Below are 19,460 nucleotides of genomic sequence, written 5' to 3'. Positions count from 1 at the left end.
CTATCCATCATAAAAGTGCATCCATCCATCATAAAAGTGCATCCGTCCATCATAAAAGTGCATCTGTCCATCATAAAAGTGCATCTATCCATCATAAAAGTGCATCTATCCATCATAAAAGTGCATCCATCCATCATAAAAGTGCATCTATCCATCATAAAAGTGCATCTGTCCATCATAAAAGTGCATCTATCCATCATAAAAGTGCATCTATCCATCATAAAAGTGCATCCATCCATCATAAAAGTGCATCCATCCATCATAAAAGTGCATCCATCCATCATAAAAGTGCATCTGTCCATCATAAAAGTGCATCTATCCGTCTTAAAAGTGCATCCATCCATCCATCCTAAAAGTGTCTATCCATCATAAAAGTGCATCTATCCGTCATAAAAGTGCATCTGTCCATCATAAAAGTGCATCTGTCCATCATAAAAGTGCATCTGTCCATCATAAAAGTGCATCTGTCCATCATAAAAGTGCATCTATCCATCATAAAAGTGCATCCATCCGTCATAAAAGTGCATCTATCCGTCATAAAAGTGCATCTGTCCATCATAAAAGTGCGTCTACCCATCATAAAAGTGCATCCATCCATCCATCCTAAAAGTGTCTATCCATCATAAAAGTGCATCTATCCATCATAAAAGTGCATCTGTCCATCATAAAAGTGCATCTATCTTCATAATAGTGCATCCATCATCATAAAAGTGCATCTGTCCATCATAAAAGTGCATCTATCCATCATAAAAGTGCATCTATCATCATAAAAGTGCATCTATCCATCATAAAAGTGCATCCATCCATCATAAAAGTGCATCCATCCATCATAAAAGTGCATCCATCCATCATAAAAGTGCATCTGTCCATCATAAAAGTGCATCTATCCGTCTTAAAAGTGCATCCATCCATCATAAAAGTGCATCTATCCGTCATAAAAGTGCATCTGTCCATCATAAAAGTGCGTCTACCCATCATAAAAGTGCATCCATCCATCCATCCTAAAAGTGTCTATCCATCATAAAAGTGCATCTATCCATCATAAAAGTGCATCTATCCATCATAAAAGTGCATCTATCCATCATAAAAGTGTCTATCCATCATAAAAGTGCATCTATCCATCATAAAAGTGCATCTATCCGTCATAAAAGTGCATCTGTCCATCATAAAAGTGCATCTATCCATCATAAAAGTGCATCTATCCATCATAAAAGTGCATCTATCCATCATAAAAGTGCATCTGTCCATCATAAAAGTGCATCTATCCATCATAAAAGTGCATCTATCCATCATAAAAGTGCATCTATCCATCATAAAAGTGCATCTATCCATCATAAAAGTGCATCTGTCCATCATAAAAGTGCATCTGTCCATCATAAAAGTGCATCTATCCATCATAAAAGTGCATCCATCCGTCATAAAAGTGCATCTATCCGTCATAAAAGTGCATCTATCCATCATAAAAGTGCATCCATCCATCATAAAAGTGCATCTATCCATCATAAAAGTGCATCCATCCATCATAAAAGTGCATCTATCCATCATAAAAGTGCATCTATCCATCATAAAAGTGCATCTGTCCATCATAAAAGTGCGTCTACCCATCATAAAAGTGCATCCATCCATCCATCCTAAAAGTGTCTATCCATCATAAAAGTGCATCTATCCATCATAAAAGTGCATCTGTCCATCATAAAAGTGCATCCATCCATCATAAAAGTGCATCTGTCCATCATAAAAGTGCATCTATCCATCATAAAAGTGCATCTATCATCATAAAAGTGCATCTGTCCATCATAAAAGTGCATCTATCCATCATAAAAGTGCATCTATCATCATAAAAGTGCATCTATCCATCATAAAAGTGCATCCATCATCATAAAAGTGCATCTGTCCATCATAAAAGTGCATCTATCCATCATAAAAGTGCATCTATCATCATAAAAGTGCATCTATCCATCATAAAAGTGCATCCATCCATCATAAAAGTGCATCCATCCATCATAAAAGTGCATCTGTCCATCATAAAAGTGCATCTATCCGTCTTAAAAGTGCATCCATCCATCATAAAAGTGCATCTGTCCATCATAAAAGTGCATCTGTCCATCATAAAAGTGCATCTATCCGTCATAAAAGTGCATCTATCCATCATAAAAGTGCATCTATCCATCATAAAAGTGCATCTATCCATCATAAAAGTGCATCTATCCATCATAAAAGTGCATCTATCCGTCATAAAAGTGCATCTGTCCATCATAAAAGTGCATCTGTCCATCATAAAAGTGCATCTATCCATCATAAAAGTGCATCTGTCCATCATAAAAGTGCATCTATCCATCATAAAAGTGCATCCATCCATCATAAAAGTGCATCTATCCGTCATAAAAGTGCATCTATCCATCATAAAAGTGCATCTATCCATCATAAAAGTGCATCTATCCGTCATAAAAGTGCATCTATCCATCATAAAAGTGCATCTATCCGTCATAAAAGTGCATCTATCCATCATAAAAGTGCATCTGTCCATCATAAAAGTGCATCTGTCCATCATAAAAGTGCATCTATCCATCATAAAAGTGCATCTATCATCATAAAAGTGCACCTATCCATCCATCATAACACTTTTATGGACTTCAAAACAGTCATTCACTGCCATGATAAAGCATGGAAGAGCCAGCCCAGGACATTTATTAATATAACTCTGATTGTGTTCGTCTTAAAGAAGAATGTGAGGGAGAGGGTGAACTACCCCTTTGATTAAAATGATAACACTTACGCGATTTAACAACTCCTTAAAAGTTTAACAAAAATTGCATTCAGGCGCTTAGGGTTCTCTGCTGATGCGTTATTTCTAGGATCGCTGGTTTCTGCCCGTTCAGCAGGACCTACACCTGTGAGTGTCCGCGCATGCGCAGAGGCTGCCGTCGCGTCACCTTGAGCTGTTCACCTGCGCGCGAGTCAAGGCCGGGCCGCTGTGTTTGCATCATGGCAAACACTCAAATCATGTTGCTATGAAGTGGGCTATATAAATGCAAATTGTTTTGGAGATCTATTAGAGGTCTTGGAAAGAGAGCCGTATGTAAATGTCCCATAAGAGCAGAGCACCGAGCGCGAGCCGATTACCGGAGGAGAAAGCCCGCGCCTCGCGCTAAATCATGGAGAACAAGGTGAGAACTCTGGAAATTGGATAGCGAGCCGGTGCAGTTTTGATTTATTGTGAATGCAAGAAAGATGCCAAGGTGCAAACCGAGTCTGGTGCTGAGGATAGTTCGGGATGAGAACGGTCCGGCCATCTGATGCTGAGCTTGAGCTGCTCTGAGACTGACCGCGGGGAGAGAGCGCCATCTAGTGTTCATCATGAGGAACTGCAGATCCTCACCGTGTGTGTGTGTGTGTGTGTGTGTGTGTGTGTGTGTGTGTGTGTGTGTGTGTGTGTGTGTGTGTGTGTGTGTGTGTGTGTGTGTGTGTGTGTGTGTAAGAGAGAGTGTGAGTGTGAAAGAGAGAGAGATAGCTTCCTCTACTGACTGTAGTCTTTAGTCTAAATAGCTCCTCTACTGGCTGCAGTCTTTAGTCTAAATAGCTCCTCTACTGACTGTAGTCTTTAGTCTTAATAGCTCCTCTACTGACTGTAGTCTTTAGCCTAAATAGCTCCTCTACTGACTGTAGTCTTTAGTCTTAATAGCTCCTCTACTGACTGTAGTCTTTAGTCTAAATAGCTCCTCTACTGGCTGTAGTCTTTAGTCTAAATAGCTCCTCTACTGGCTGTAGTCTTTAGTCTAAATAGCTCCTCTACTGACTGTAGTCTTTAGTCTAAATAGCTCCTCTACTGACTGTAGTCTTTAGTCTAAATAGCTCCTCTACTGACTGTAGTCTTTAGTCTAAATAGCTCCTCTACTGACTGTAGTCTTTAGCCTAAATAGCTCCTCTACTGGCTGTAGTCTTTAGTCTAAATAGCTCCTCTACTGGCTGTAGTCTTTAGTCTAAATAGCTCCTCTACTGACTGTAGTCTTTAGTCTAAATAGTTCCTCTACTGACTGTAGTCTTTAGCCTAAATAGTTCCTCTACTGACTGTAGTCTTTAGTCTAAATAGCTCCTCTACTGGCTGTAGTCTTTAGTCTAAATAGCTCCTCTACTGACTGTAGTCTTTAGTCTAAATAGTTCCTCTACTGACTGTAGTCTTTAGTCTAAATAGCTCCTCTACTGACTGTAGTCTTTAGCCTAAATAGCTCCTCTACTGACTGTAGTCTTTAGTCTAAATAGCTCCTCTACTGACTGTAGTCTTTAGTCTAAATAGTTCCTCTACTGACTGTAGTCTTTAGCCTAAATAGCTCCTCTACTGACTGTAGTCTTTAGCCTAAATAGCTCCTCTACTGACTGTAGTCTTTAGTCTTAATAGCTCCTCTACTGGCTGCAGTCTTTAGTCTAAATAGCTCCTCTACTGACTGTAGTCTTTAGTCTTAATAGCTCCTCTACTGACTGTAGTCTTTAGTCTAAATAGCTCCTCTACTGGCTGCAGTCTTTAGTCTAAATAGCTCCTCTACTGACTGTAGTCTTTAGTCTAAATAGCTCCTCTACTGACTGTAGTCTTTAGCCTAAATAGCTCCTCTTCTGACTGTAGTCTTTAGCCTAAATAGCTCCTCTACTGACTGTAGTCTTTAGTCTTAATAGCTCCTCTACTGACTGTAGTCTTTAGTCTAAATAGCTCCTCTACTGGCTGCAGTCTTTAGTCTAAATAGCTCCTCTACTGACTGTAGTCTTTAGTCTAAATAGCTCCTCTACTGGCTGTAGTCTTTAGTCTAAATAGCTCCTCTACTGACTGTAGTCTTTAGTCTAAATAGCTCCTCTACTGGCTGTAGTCTTTAGTCTAAATAGCTCCTCTACTGACTGTAGTCTTTAGTCTAAATAGCTCCTCTACTGGCTGTAGTCTTTAGTCTAAATAGCTCCTCTACTGACTGTAGTCTTTAGTCTAAATAGCTCCTCTACTGGCTGTAGTCTTTAGTCTAAATAGCTCCTCTACTGGTTGTAGTCTTTAGTCTAAATAGCTCCTCTACTGACTGTAGTCTTTAGTCTAAATAGCTCCTCTACTGACTGTAGTCTTTAGTCTAAATAGCTCCTCTACTGGCTGCAGTCTTTAGTCTTAATAGCTCCTCTACTGACTGTAGTCTTTAGCCTAAATAGCTCCTCTACTGACTGTAGTCTTTAGTCTTAATAGCTCCTCTACTGACTGTAGTCTTTAGTCTAAATAGCTCCTCTACTGGCTGTAGTCTTTAGTCTAAATAGCTCCTCTACTGGCTGTAGTCTTTAGTCTAAATAGTTCCTCTACTGACTGTAGTCTTTAGCCTAAATAGCTCCTCTACTGACTGTAGTCTTTAGTCTTAATAGCTCCTCTACTGACTGTAGTCTTTAGTCTTAATAGCTCCTCTACTGGCTGTAGTCTTTAGTCTAAATAGTTCCTCTACTGACTGTAGTCTTTAGTCTTAATAGCTCCTCTACTGGCTGTAGTCTTTAGTCTAAATAGTTCCTCTACTGACTGTAGTCTTTAGTCTTAATAGCTCCTCTACTGGCTGTAGTCTTTAGCCTAAATAGCTCCTCTACTGACTGTAGTCTTTAGTCTTAATAGCTCCTCTACTGACTGTAGTCTTTAGTCTAAATAGCTCCTCTACTGGCTGCAGTCTTTAGTCTAAATAGCTCCTCTACTGACTGTAGTCTTTAGTCTAAATAGCTCCTCTACTGGCTGTAGTCTTTAGTCTAAATAGCTCCTCTACTGACTGTAGTCTTTAGTCTAAATAGCTCCTCTACTGGCTGTAGTCTTTAGTCTAAATAGTTCCTCTACTGACTGTAGTCTTTAGCCTAAATAGCTCCTCTACTGGCTGTAGTCTTTAGTCTAAATAGTTCCTCTACTGACTGTAGTCTTTAGTCTAAATAGTTCCTCTACTGACTGTAGTCTTTAGCCTAAATAGCTCCTCTACTGACTGTAGTCTTTAGTCTAAATAGCTCCTCTACTGACTGTAGTCTTTAGCCTAAATAGCTCCTCTACTGGCTGTAGTCTTTAGCCTAAATAGCTCCTCTACTGACTGTAGTCTTTAGTCTAAATAGCTCCTCTACTGGCTGTAGTCTTTAGTCTAAATAGTTCCTCTACTGACTGTAGTCTTTAGCCTAAATAGCTCCTCTACTGACTGTAGTCTTTAGTCTAAATAGCTCCTCTACTGGCTGTAGTCTTTAGTCTAAATAGCTCCTCTACTGACTGTAGTCTTTAGTCTTAATAGCTCCTCTACTGACTGTAGTCTTTAGTCTAAATAGCTCCTCTACTGGCTGTAGTCTTTAGTCTAAATAGCTCCTCTACTGGCTGTAGTCTTTAGTCTATATAGCTCCTCTACTGACTGTAGTCTTTAGTCTTAATAGCTCCTCTACTGACTATAGTCTTTAGTCTAAATAGCTCCTCTACTGACTGTAGTCTTTAGTCTAAATAGTTCCTCTACTGACTGTAGTCTTTAGCCTAAATAGCTCCTCTACTGGCTGTAGTCTTTAGTCTAAATAGCTCCTCTACTGACTGTAGTCTTTAGTCTTAATAGCTCCTCTACTGACTGTAGTCTTTAGTCTAAATAGCTCCTCTACTGACTGTAGTCTTTAGTCTAAATAGCTCCTCTACTGACTGTAGTCTTTAGTCTTAATAGCTCCTCTACTGACTGTAGTCTTTAGTCTAAATAGCTCCTCTACTGGCTGTAGTCTTTAGTCTAAATAGCTCCTCTACTGGCTGTAGTCTTTAGTCTAAATAGCTCCTCTACTTACTGTAGTCTTTAGTCTTAATAGCTCCTCTACTGACTGTAGTCTTTAGTCTAAATAGCTCCTCTACTGGCTGTAGTCTTTAGTCTAAATAGCTCCTCTACTGACTGTAGTCTTTAGTCTAAATAGCTCCTCTACTGACTGTAGTCTTTAGTCTAAATAGCTCCTCTACTGGCTGTAGTCTTTAGTCTAAATAGCTCCTCTACTGACTGTAGTCTTTAGTCTAAATAGCTCCTCTACTGGCTGTAGTCTTTAGTCTAAATAGCTCCTCTGCTGGCTGTAGTCTTTAGTCTAAATAGCTCCTCTACTGGCTGTAGTCTTTAGTCTAAATAGCTCCTCTACTGGCTGTAGTCTTTAGTCTAAATAGCTCCTCTACTGACTGTAGTCTTTAGTCTAAATAGCTCCTCTACTGACTGTAGTCTTTAGTCTAAATAGCTCCTCTGCTGGCTGTAGTCTTTAGTCTAAATAGCTCCTCTACTGGCTGTAGTCTTTAGTCTAAATAGCTCCTCTACTGGCTGTAGTCTTTAGTCTAAATAGCTCCTCTACTGACTGTAGTCTTTAGTCTTAATAGCTCCTCTACTGACTGTAGTCTTTAGTCTTAATAGCTCCTCTACTGGCTGTAGTCTTTAGTCTAAATAGCTCCTCTACTGACTGTAGTCTTTAGTCTAAATAGCTCCTCTACTGGCTGTAGTCTTTAGTCTAAATAGCTCCTCTACTGGCTGTAGTCTTTAGTCTAAATAGCTCCTCTACTGGCTGTAGTCTTTAGTCTAAATAGCTCCTCTACTGACTGTAGTCTTTAGTCTAAATAGCTCCTCTACTGGCTGTAGTCTTTAGTCTAAATAGCTCCTCTACTGGCTGTAGTCTTTAGTCTAAATAGCTCCTCTACTGGCTGTAGTCTTTAGTCTAAATAGCTCCTCTACCGGCTGTAGTCTTTAGTCTAAATAGCTCCTCTACCGGCTGTAGTCTTTAGTCTAAATAGCTCCTCTACTGACTGTAGTCTTTAGTCTAAATAGCTCCTCTACTGACTGTAGTCTTTAGTCTAAATAGCTCCTCTACTGGCTGTAGTCTTTAGTCTAAATAGCTCCTCTACTGGCTGTAGTCTTTAGCCTAAATAGCTCCTCTACTGGCTGTAGTCTTTAGTCTAAATAGCTCCTCTACTGGCTGTAGTCTTTAGTCTAAATAGCTCCTCTACTGACTGTAGTCTTTAGTCTAAATAGCTCCTCTACTGACTGTAGTCTTTAGTCTAAATAGCTCCTCTACTGACTGTAGTCTTTAGTCTAAATAGCTCCTCTACTGGCTGTAGTCTTTAGTCTAAATAGCTCCTCTACTGGCTGTAGTCTTTAGCCTAAATAGCTCCTCTACTGGCTGTAGTCTTTAGTCTAAATAGCTCCTCTACTGGCTGTAGTCTTTAGTCTAAATAGCTCCTCTACTGACTGTAGTCTTTAGTCTAAATAGCTCCTCTACTGACTGTAGTCTTTAGCCTAAATAGCTCCTCTACTGGCTGTAGTCTTTAGTCTAAATAGCTCCTCTACTGACTGTAGTCTTTAGTCTAAATAGCTCCTCTACTGACTGTAGTCTTTAGCCTAAATAGCTCCTCTACCGGCTGTAGTCTTTAGTCTAAATAGCTCCTCTACTGACTGTAGTCTTTAGTCTAAATAGCTCCTCTACTGACTGTAGTCTTTAGTCTAAATAGCTCCTCTACTGGCTGTAGTCTTTAGTCTAAATAGCTCCTCTACTGGCTGTAGTCTTTAGTCTAAATAGCTCCTCTACTGGCTGTAGTCTTTAGTCTAAATAGCTCCTCTACTGACTGTAGTCTTTAGTCTAAATAGCTCCTCTACTGGCTGTAGTCTTTAGCCTAAATAGCTCCTCTACTGGCTGTAGTCTTTAGTCTAAATAGCTCCTCTACTGGCTGTAGTCTTTAGTCTAAATAGCTCCTCTACTGACTGTAGTCTTTAGTCTAAATAGCTCCTCTACTGGCTGTAGTCTTTAGTCTAAATAGCTCCTCTACTGGCTGTAGTCTTTAGTCTAAATAGCTCCTCTACTGGCTGTAGTCTTTAGTCTAAATAGCTCCTCTACCGGCTGTAGTCTTTAGTCTAAATAGCTCCTCTACTGACTGTAGTCTTTAGTCTAAATAGCTCCTCTACTGACTGTAGTCTTTAGTCTAAATAGCTCCTCTACCGGCTGTAGTCTTTAGTCTAAATAGCTCCTCTACCGGCTGTAGTCTTTAGTCTAAATAGCTCCTCTACTGGCTGTAGTCTTTAGTCTAAATAGCTCCTCTACTGACTGTAGTCTTTAGTCTAAATAGCTCCTCTACTGGCTGTAGTCTTTAGTCTAAATAGCTCCTCTACTGGCTGTAGTCTTTAGTCTAAATAGCTCCTCTACTGGCTGTAGTCTTTAGTCTAAATAGCTCCTCTACTGGCTGTAGTCTTTAGTCTAAATAGCTCCTCTACTGGCTGTAGTCTTTAGTCTAAATAGCTCCTCTACTGGCTGTAGTCTTTAGTCTAAATAGCTCCTCTACTGACTGTAGTCTTTAGTCTAAATAGCTCCTCTACCGGCTGTAGTCTTTAGTCTAAATAGCTCCTCTACTGGCTGTAGTCTTTAGTCTAAATAGCTCCTCTACTGGCTGTAGTCTTTAGTCTAAATAGCTCCTCTACCGGCTGTAGTCTTTAGTCTAAATAGCTCCTCTACTGGCTGTAGTCTTTAGTCTAAATAGCTCCTCTACTGGCTGTAGTCTTTAGTCTATATAGCTCCTCTACTGGCTGTAGTCTTTAGTCTAAATAGCTCCTCTACTGGCTGTAGTCTTTAGTCTAAATAGCTCCTCTACTGACTGTAGTCTTTAGTCTAAATAGCTCCTCTACTGGCTGTAGTCTTTAGTCTAAATAGCTCCTCTACTGACTGTAGTCTTTAGTCTAAATAGCTCCTCTACTGGCTGTAGTCTTTAGTCTAAATAGCTCCTCTACTGACTGTAGTCTTTAGTCTAAATAGCTCCTCTACTGGCTGTAGTCTTTAGTCTAAATAGCTCCTCTACTGGCTGTAGTCTTTAGTCTAAATAGCTCCTCTACTGACTGTAGTCTTTAGTCTAAATAGCTCCTCTACTGGCTGTAGTCTTTAGTCTAAATAGCTCCTCTACTGACTGTAGTCTTTAGTCTAAATAGCTCCTCTACTGGCTGTAGTCTTTAGTCTAAATAGCTCCTCTACTGGCTGTAGTCTTTAGTCTAAATAGTTCCTCTACTGGCTGTAGTCTTTAGTCTAAATAGCTCCTCTACTGGCTGTAGTCTTTAGTCTAAATAGCTCCTCTACTGACTGTAGTCTTTAGTCTAAATAGCTCCTCTACTGGCTGTAGTCTTTAGTCTAAATAGCTCCTCTACTGACTGTAGTCTTTAGTCTAAATAGCTCCTCTACTGGCTGTAGTCTTTAGTCTAAATAGCTCCTCTACTGGCTGTAGTCTTTAGTCTAAATAGTTCCTCTACTGGCTGTAGTCTTTAGTCTAAATAGCTCCTCTACTGGCTGTAGTCTTTAGTCTAAATAGCTCCTCTACTGGCTGTAGTCTTTAGTCTAAATAGCTCCTCTACTGGCTGTAGTCTTTAGTCTAAATAGCTCCTCTACTGGCTGTAGTCTTTAGTCTAAATAGCTCCTCTACTGGCTGTAGTCTTTAGTCTAAATAGCTCCTCTACTGACTGTAGTCTTTAGTCTAAATAGCTCCTCTACTGACTGTAGTCTTTAGTCTAAATAGCTCCTCTACTGACTGTAGTCTTTAGTCTAAATAGCTCCTCTACTGGCTGTAGTCTTTAGTCTAAATAGCTCCTCTACTGACTGTAGTCTTTAGTCTAAATAGCTCCTCTACTGACTGTAGTCTTTAGTCTAAATAGCTTATAATTAGCTAAATAGTTTTGGCACTGTGAGCAGGTGCCAGGTCGAGCTGAAAAACCAAATCTTCATCTCCATAAAGCTTTTCAGCAGATGGAAGCATGAAGTGCTCCAAAATCTCCTGATAGCGAGCTGCATTGACCCTGCCCTTGATAAAACACAGTGGACCAACACCAGCGGCTGACATGGCACCCCAGACCATCACTGACTGTGGGGACTTGACACTGGACTTCAGGCATTTGGGCATTTCCTTCTCCCCAGTCTTCCTCCAGACTCTGGCGCCTTGATTTTCCAATGACATGCAAAATTTGCTTTCATCCGAAAAAAGTACTTTGGACCGCTGAGCACCAGTCCAGTGCTGCTTCTCTGTAGCCCAAAAGTGTCTTGACCTGGGGAATGCGGCACCTGTAGCCCATTTCCTGCACACGCCTGTGCACGGCGGCTCTGGATGTTTCTACAGAGTAGAAACTAACGACTAAAAAGCTATAAAATAACGACTAAAGAGACGTTATTTTATAGCATTCTATGTCAATCAGCACTGCATTATAATACACTTTATTATTATGAAAATACCCATGACGGCTTGAAGAACTCAAATACACCATATTTTGCTGCAGTCGTGTTTATTACCGTCATGTTTAATCAAAGCGTCTCTGTCTTCTGTTTACACCGCGGTAGCTTCACATCATGGGTTTCCTGAAAACTAACGTCAATTACTTCTCTGAGGCAAATGTTTTCCGCTCGAGGGCGCCCTCTGGCTTTCAGTATGAATTAAAAACTTTTGGGTAATCAATAATAAGAAAATAATGCTTAATACATTTTAAAACTTAATAAACTTAAAATTATAAATGTATTGGACAATCCGTGTTTTTCTTCAATATACGTTTTTTCCCCCACAGTGGATGCACAAGAGGTTCATATTTCATATTAAAGATAGACTTAGAGAAATTGATATCACAGATAAACAACACACATATACATATAAAGTCTGTCTTTAATATGAAATATGATATCTTTTATTTTTTTTTTTTACAATTACAACTTGGGCTTAGAACTTTCTAATGTTTTTTAGTCATAGGCTGTCTGCCTATTAATAGGTTACCCAGCAGTTTTTTTTTTTTTTTGTTGTAAAATAAGTTTTCTGTAAAATATTTAAATAATAATAATAATTAGTATTTGTATTATATTGTTATATTTATTCTGACATTTTTTAATTTGTAATTATGAAAATGTTATTGTAATGGTAAAATTTCTTATTTGTAAAAATATTTTTAGCTATAATAATAATCATAATAATAATTATTAGTCACATTAATGTAAAAACACAAAATGTTATATACACACACTTTTCATTTGTAAAAAATAATAACAATAATCACATCGCAATTTTACCCGGAATAATCGAAATTATATATTTTCCCTAAATTGTGCAGCCCCTACATATATATATATATATATATATATATATATATATATATATATATATATATATATATATATATATATATATATATATATATATATATGCTTTTTTTTACATTTCTTTGTATATTTATTTATTTTTAATATTGGCAGCTTTGACATTCCCTATACTGGCAGATCATTTTGCCTGTTTTAAGCAAAAACGCACTCAATTTTTATTTTATAACAAAAAAGAAAAAATATCTTATGTCGTTTTACTTATATTTAAGAATTGTTAGATATTTAGACTAGAAATAAGACACAATTACTAATTAAGAAGAGCATTTTTTTGTGTATAGTGTAACTAAACGCCATTAACTTTAGTGAATTAAAGGCAACAATCAGCTAAATGCACTCACTTTATTCGATTGATTCAATATGCATTGACACAGATTACTTTTATTTAAATGTTTCGTTGATATTTATGAAACTGAGGAATGCATCAAATAAATGTATAGTGACATTGCACGATAACGCCAGGAGCCTATATTCGGCTTTTTGAACCGGTTCATTGAGCCGAACTGTATGCAAAATGTCAGTATCTCATAACAACTTTAATATTTATTCATTACTGTTTCAAATTACAATGTTTTGAAATGTGTAGCCTAATCGGTGTGATTTGCCTGTTGTAAGACTGATCAAAAGTGAGGTCAAAACAAAAAAATTCAACAATAAAAACTGTTTAACGCACAATAATGTAGCCTATTCGGGTATAATACGATCAAATGTTCAAATAATAGCCGGACAGTCACACGTGACGAGGATTGTTCCGTGTTGTTATTGTGCTGGATGCTGCTGCCCTCTGTGGATTCGGCACATATCTCATACACACTCACACACACCAACACAGACATGACGCGTCTGTTCATCTGAAGCTTATGATTGAGATCGAGTTTGGGAAGAAACGCGCAGAAAGATGCCGCAGAAGATGCTGCGCTCCGTGCTGGGGCTGCTCTGCGCAGGGGCGTGTTTAGTTCAGGTAAGCCGGCGGCGCGGCCTCTGAGGCGGCGAGTGCTCGAACTCGAGCTCGGGGATCCGCGCGGTGTGGAGGCCTCGATAAACAACTGAAATAAAGCCTGAAAACACGGTTACCGAAACCTAATCATTATTCTTCAACTTACCGGACATTTAGAATCGACGTTAATGTTTTACACGTTTAAATCACAGACATTTGAGCAGAGGTGAAAAGAATTGCGCTTATTGATCGCCTTCAATGTTTGGGTTCTTTTATTGTGTTAGTATTTGACTTCTACTGATAGTTTTTAAAGGTTATTGATTGTGTAAATGACCCAGTAAACAAATAAAGACTGACTGTTTCCTGTTTATGTACACAATATTAGGGCTAATTTTTATTCACATTATTATGATATAGAATGGTTGATTTATTGGCTTGAGTATTTCAGCTTAACCTTGAGCGTTAAACGTTTATCATTTGGCTTTCTGAGGATTAATTTGTCTTTGTTCTGAAGGATGCGACTTGAATGTCTTTGATGTAACCCTTCAGAACCGTGTGAGTGTGTGTTTCACTGAACACTTGTGTTCGTTTGTGTGTATGCGTGTGAGACCCCTCAGTCTGTTTAACTGAACGCTGGTGTGTGTGTGTGAACCCAGTCTGTTTCACTGACGCTGGTGTTTGTGTGTGTGTGTGTGTGTGTGTGTGTGTGTGTGTGTGTGTGTGTGTGTGTGTGTGAACCCAGTCTGTTTCACTGACGCTGGTGTTTGTTTGGCAGGGGAAGGAGTTTTGTTTCGGCGTGAACAATGAACAATACCGCTGTGAGATGGGCTACTGCTGCGGAGAGACAGAGTGCTGCACTTACTACTATGAGCTGTGGTGTGAGTTACAGACACACACACACACACACACACACACTAGCAGATTCATCTGTTAAACACACACACACACCAGAAGATTCATCTGTTAAACACACACAAACCCCAGCAGATTCATCTGTTACACACACCGACACACCCAGCAGATTCATCTGTTACACACACACACACAAATGCGTTGTGTGAGCACTTCAAATGTGTGTGTGTGTGTGTGTGCCTGTTTATGTGATTTATGACACAAATTTGTATAACTACATGGGTATTACACTTGTATTACAACATAAACATGGTTTATGAGGACATTTCAAATCTCCTTGTATTTCAAATAGCTTTAAAATCATACTAAATTATGTTTTTTTGAAAATGTAAAAAGGCAGAATGTTTCCTGTGATGGGTAGGTTTAGGGGCAGTGTGTGTGTGTGTGTGATGGGTAGGTTTAGGGGCAGTGTGTGTGTGTGTGTGTGTGTGTGTGTGTGTGTGATGGGTAGGTTTAGGGGCAGTGTGTGTGTGTGTGTGTGTGATGGGTAGGTTTAGGGGCAGTGTGTGGGTGTGTGTGTGTGATGGGTAGGTTTAGGGGCAGTGTGTGTGTGTGTGTGTGTGTGATGGGTAGGTTTAGGGGCAGTGTGTGTGTGTGTGTGTGTGTGTGTGTGTGTGTGTGTGTGTGTGTGATGGGTAGGTTTAGGGGCAGTGTGTGTGTGTGTGTGTGTGTGTGATGGGTAGGTTTAGGGGCAGTGTGTGTGTGTGTGTGTGATGGGTAGGTTTAGGGGCAGTGTGTGGGTGTGTGTGTGTGATGGGTAGGTTTAGGGGCAGCGTGTGTGGGTGTGTGTGTGTGATGGGTAGGTTTAGGGGCAGTGTGTGTGTGTGATGGGTAGATTTAGGGGCAGTGTGTGTGTGTGTGTGTGTGTGTGTGTGTGCAGGGTTCTGGCTGTCTGGACTCTCATCATATGCACTGCATTGAAGTTGATGTGTGTGTGTGTGTGTGTGTGCAGGGTTCTGGCTGGTCTGGACTCTGATCATCATGCTCAGCTGCTGCTGTGCGTACAGACACCGGCGGGTGAAGATGCGTCTGCAGCAGGAGCAGAGACAGCGAGAGATCAGCCTGATGGCCTATCAGGGTGCCTCCAGCTCCTTCATCGCTCCTCCTCCTCTCAACCTGCGTGAGTACACCTGTGTGTGTGTGTGTGTGTGTGTTTGATCATTAGAGGTGAGAATTGCCAGAGGATAAGATATTATTGTGATATGTAATAAATGTGATATATATAAATTATCATGTCAGGAATGTGCCATTTTTAAATGAAATGTGACATGAGTTGGATCTCCGTCTCTTCCAGGCTTCTGGACGGACTGTAAGCTGCCTGACTATGAGGAGGTGGTGGCCCACCCACCCACGCCCCCCCCGCCCTACTCCGAGTCCGCTCCGGACGCTCCAGATCCGGAAGAGCTGGAAGAGCCGGAGCCTAGCGGCCGCCGCAGACACGTGACTGGAGACTCGGGGATCGAGGTGTGTGTGTGCGAGGCCGAGGGGCCGGAGGAGGGCCAGGTGTGTCAGGGAGCGGCCGGAGGATGCTGCTCCAGCTCCGGGAAAGATGTTCCCGATGTTCCCGCAGAGCGCCTGGTGTGACTGAACAGTTTGTGTCCATTTCCCAGCATCCCCCGCGCTTGCCTCCACTCAACTCAGACTGAGCCAATTATCCACTGCTTATTTTCAGGCCCCAGAGTGACGAAGGAGAGACGCACACAAAGTTTAAAGGGTGTGTGTTTTCACGTTTTTGTGCCTGAGAGGAGATAAACACCGTCAGCTGATCGTCTCATATCTGGAGGACTGTGGCCTTTCCCATCTCGCACTGCTACTGTAAACCTGTGTGTGTATGTGTGTGTGTGTGGAGCAGCAGGACGTGGTGTCCGTGACATCAGCAGCGGCTATTATGATTTAGGTTGATTAGTGAAGCACAAACGGACTGATATTTGCCGGTTATATATGACGGTGTATATAATGGTTTGGATCTCTCGATATTTACCTGCATTAAGGGCTAAATCAGTCTGAATGTGTGCAGCCCGTTTCCCATCGTACCTCTGAACCTGTGTGTGTGTGTTGCACTAAAGGACACTGTCGTCCTCACATCTCTGCATTTCCTGCAAAGTTTACAGATTCTGTGCCTTTTCCCGCTGGAGAACCAGACTAACTAGGCTATGCAAGACCCGATGTTCGTGCTGATCCGGCGACCGATGGACCGGTTCTTTCACCGGACTCTCTATTATTACTGCGACTGTACGCTTGTTTCTTAGTTTGTGTACTAACTCCATAACTGTTCATGAAAGCCTCTGTTTCAGATAGACTCTGAGGCCATGATTTCTTCGGTTCAAATGTGTGTCTGATAATAAGTGACGTTTAATATCGAGCCAAATCACAGCGCCAGCTCCTCTGTGAAGCACGTCGAGCTGTTTCATACTCGTTTATAATAGTAGAGCTGAAGTGTGACGTACATCAGGCTGATTGCAGATGATGATGAAGATGCTCAGGCATGTTCAATCTGACAGCCGTGTGCCGTTTCTACTGACGCGTTATTTAGTAAGATCTCTGCTGTGTGTCTATAGTCATTTGTATTTTATTTTTGTAATAAAAACAATAAACCAGCTTTGGCACTATGCCGTCTGTCTGTGTTTCTGATGTTCATGCGTTGATGATTTTTATTAGCCTGCCATGCATACTACAGTATTACATCAGAGAGAGCATTGTAGTGTCACTGAGGAACAATTACACTCATTCACTGCTATAGGAGAACACACACACTCCCACAACTATAGGAAAAGAAGAATTGGCTAAACTCATTAAATCATTGAAATCAACAGCATGTACAGTCTTGTTCAAATAATAGCAGTACAATGTGACTAACCAGAATAATCAAGGTTTTTAGTATATTTTTTATTGCTACGTGGCAAACAAGTTACCAGTAGGTTCAGTAGATTCTCAGAAAACAAACGAGACCCAGCATTCATGATATGCACGCTCTTAAGGCTGTGCAATTGGGCAATTAGTTGAAAGGGGTGTGTTCAAAAAAATAGCAGTGTGGCATTCAATCACTGAGGTCATCAATTTTGTGAAGAAACAGGTGTGAATCAGGTGGCCCCTATTTAAGGATGAAGCCAACACCTGTTGAACATGCATTTGAAAGCTGAGGAAAATGGGTCGTTCAAGACATTGTTCAGAAGAACAGCGTACTTTGATTAAAAAGTTGATTAGAGAGGGGAAAACCTATAAAGAGGTGCAAAAAATGATAGGCTGTTCAGCTAAAATGATCTCCAATGCCTTAAAATGGAGAGCAAAACCAGAGAGACGTGGAAGAAAACGGAAGACAACCATCAAAATGGATAGAAGAATAACCAGAATGGCAAAGGCTCAGCCAATGATCACCTCCAGGATGATCAAAGACAGTCTGGAGTTACCTGTAAGTACTGTGACAGTTAGAAGACGTCTGTGTGAAGCTAATCTATTTTCAAGAATCCCCCGCAAAGTCCCTCTGTTAAAAAAAAGGCATGTGCAGAAGAGGTTACAATTTGCCAAAGAACACACCAACTGGCCTAAAGAGAAATGGAGGAACATTTTGTGGACTGATGAGAGTAAAATTGTTCTTTTTGGGTCCAAGGGCCACAGGCAGTTTGTGAGACGACCCCCAAACTCTGAATTCAAGCCACAGTACACAGTGAAGACAGTGAAGCATGGAGGTGCAAGCATCATGATATGGGCATGTTTCTCCTACTATGGTGTTGGGCCTATTTATTGCATACCAGGGATCATGGATCTGGTCATACAACTAAATATTAGTTTAGTGATTCACAGGATTGCTAAATCCCAGAAAAAAAAATGTTTGTACAAAATAGTTTTGAGTTTGTACAGTCAAAGGTAGACACTGCTATTTTTTTGAACACACCCCTTTCAACTAATTGCCCAATTGCACAGCCTTAAGAGCGTGCATATCATGAATGCTGGGTCTCATTTGTTTTCTGACAATCTGCTGAACCTACTGGTAACTTGTTTGCCACGTAGCAATAAAAAATATACTAAAAACCTTGATTATTCTGGTTAGTCACATTGTACTGCTATTATTTTGAACAAGACTGTCTGCTTGACCCTATACCGACTAGGCTACTAAACGAGATGCTTCCAGAGGTCATAGATCCTCTGCTTATTATCATTAATTCATCTTTGACATTAGGATATGTACCGAAAACTTTATAGTTGGCTATAATTAAACCACTTATTAAAAAACGCAACTTGATCCTAAAGAATTAGTCAATTACAGGCCAATCTCGAATCTACCGTTTCTGTAAAAAATACTAGAAAAGGCAGTGTCTTCACAACTATGGTCCTTTTTAGAAAGAAATGTTACATGTGAGGATTTCCAGTCAGGATTTAGACTTATCTGACCGTTATCAGTTTGTAGCAGTAAATGAAGAGATGTCACACCGATCACAAGTTCAGTATGGGGTACCGCAAGGCTCAGTGTTAGGACCGCTGCTCTTCACCCTGTATCTGCTCCACTGGGAGATATCATTAGGAAACATGGCGTTAGTTTTCATTGTTATGCTGACGATACTCAGCTCTATATTTCCTCACGCCCTGACGAAACCTACCAATTCACAAGATTAACGGAATGCATAGCTGATATAAAACACTGGATGAATAGTAATTTCCTGCAACTTAATTCAGATAAAACTGAATTTTAAATTATTGGACAGAAAAGCTCCACAAGTAGTAACCGAGAATACTGAATACATACACTTGATGACTGCTCTGTCAAGCCCTCGTCGTCAGTGAGGAACCTGGGTGTGCTCTTTGATACCAATCTTTCATTTGAAACCCACGTTTCTAGCATCTGTAAAACCGCATTCTATCATCTTAAAAATATATCTAAATTACGGCACATGCTTTCAATGCAAAATGCTGAACAGTTAGTACATGCGTTCATGAGCTCAAGGCTAGATTATTGTAATGCTCTACTGGGTGGTTGCCCTGCTCGCTTAATAAACAAACTCCAGCTGGTCCATGATTGATTGATTGATTGATAGATAGATAGATAGATAGATAGATAGATAGATAGATAGATAGATAGATAGATAGATAGATAGATAGATAGATAGATAGATAGATAGATAGATAGATAGATAGATAGATAGATAGATAGATAGATAGATAGATCGATCGATCGATCGATCGATCGATCGATCGATCGATCGATCCAAACCGCAGCAGCTCGAGTTCTTACTAGAACCAGGAAGTATGATCATATTAGTCCAGTTCTGTCAACACTGCACTGGCTCCCTATTAAACATCGCATACATTTTAAAATCTTGCTTATTACTTACAAAGCACTAAATAGTTTAGCTCCAGTACTTAAGCGAGCTCTTAACACATTATACTCCATCACGTCTACTGCGGTCTCTAAACTCTGGCCAGTTGATAATACCTAGAATATCTAAATCAACTGCAGGCGGTCGATCCTTTTCCTATTTAGCTCCTA

The 19,460-nt window shown here is 40.2% G+C and overlaps 1 protein-coding gene across 2 annotated transcripts; it reads left to right on the top strand.

Annotated features, from left to right (window-relative positions):
- The first annotated feature begins 2,895 nt into the window (after positions 1-2,895).
- Positions 2,896-16,587, top strand: wbp1 (WW domain binding protein 1). 2 transcript variants are annotated; one of them, XM_067437523.1, is made up of 4 exons: positions 2,896-3,167; positions 13,842-13,944; positions 14,931-15,098; positions 15,273-16,587. In XM_067437523.1, the coding sequence occupies exons 1-4, from the start codon at positions 3,156-3,158 to the stop codon at positions 15,560-15,562; spliced, it is 573 nt and encodes a 190-aa protein (XP_067293624.1). In that variant the 5' UTR covers positions 2,896-3,155; the 3' UTR covers positions 15,563-16,587. The 2 variants fall into 2 exon arrangements, with proteins under 2 accessions (XP_067293624.1, XP_067293623.1); XM_067437522.1 differs by lacking the exon at positions 2,896-3,167 and adding an exon at positions 12,849-13,090.
- The last annotated feature ends 2,873 nt before the right edge of the window (positions 16,588-19,460 follow it).

The sequence above is a fragment of the Pseudorasbora parva genome, chromosome 3, assembly GCF_024679245.1.
Source record: "Pseudorasbora parva isolate DD20220531a chromosome 3, ASM2467924v1, whole genome shotgun sequence".
Classification (NCBI taxonomy): Eukaryota; Metazoa; Chordata; class Actinopteri; order Cypriniformes; family Gobionidae; genus Pseudorasbora; species Pseudorasbora parva.
The sequence above is the reverse complement of the archived record's forward strand: the minus strand, read 5'-3'. Positions and strand labels throughout refer to the sequence as shown.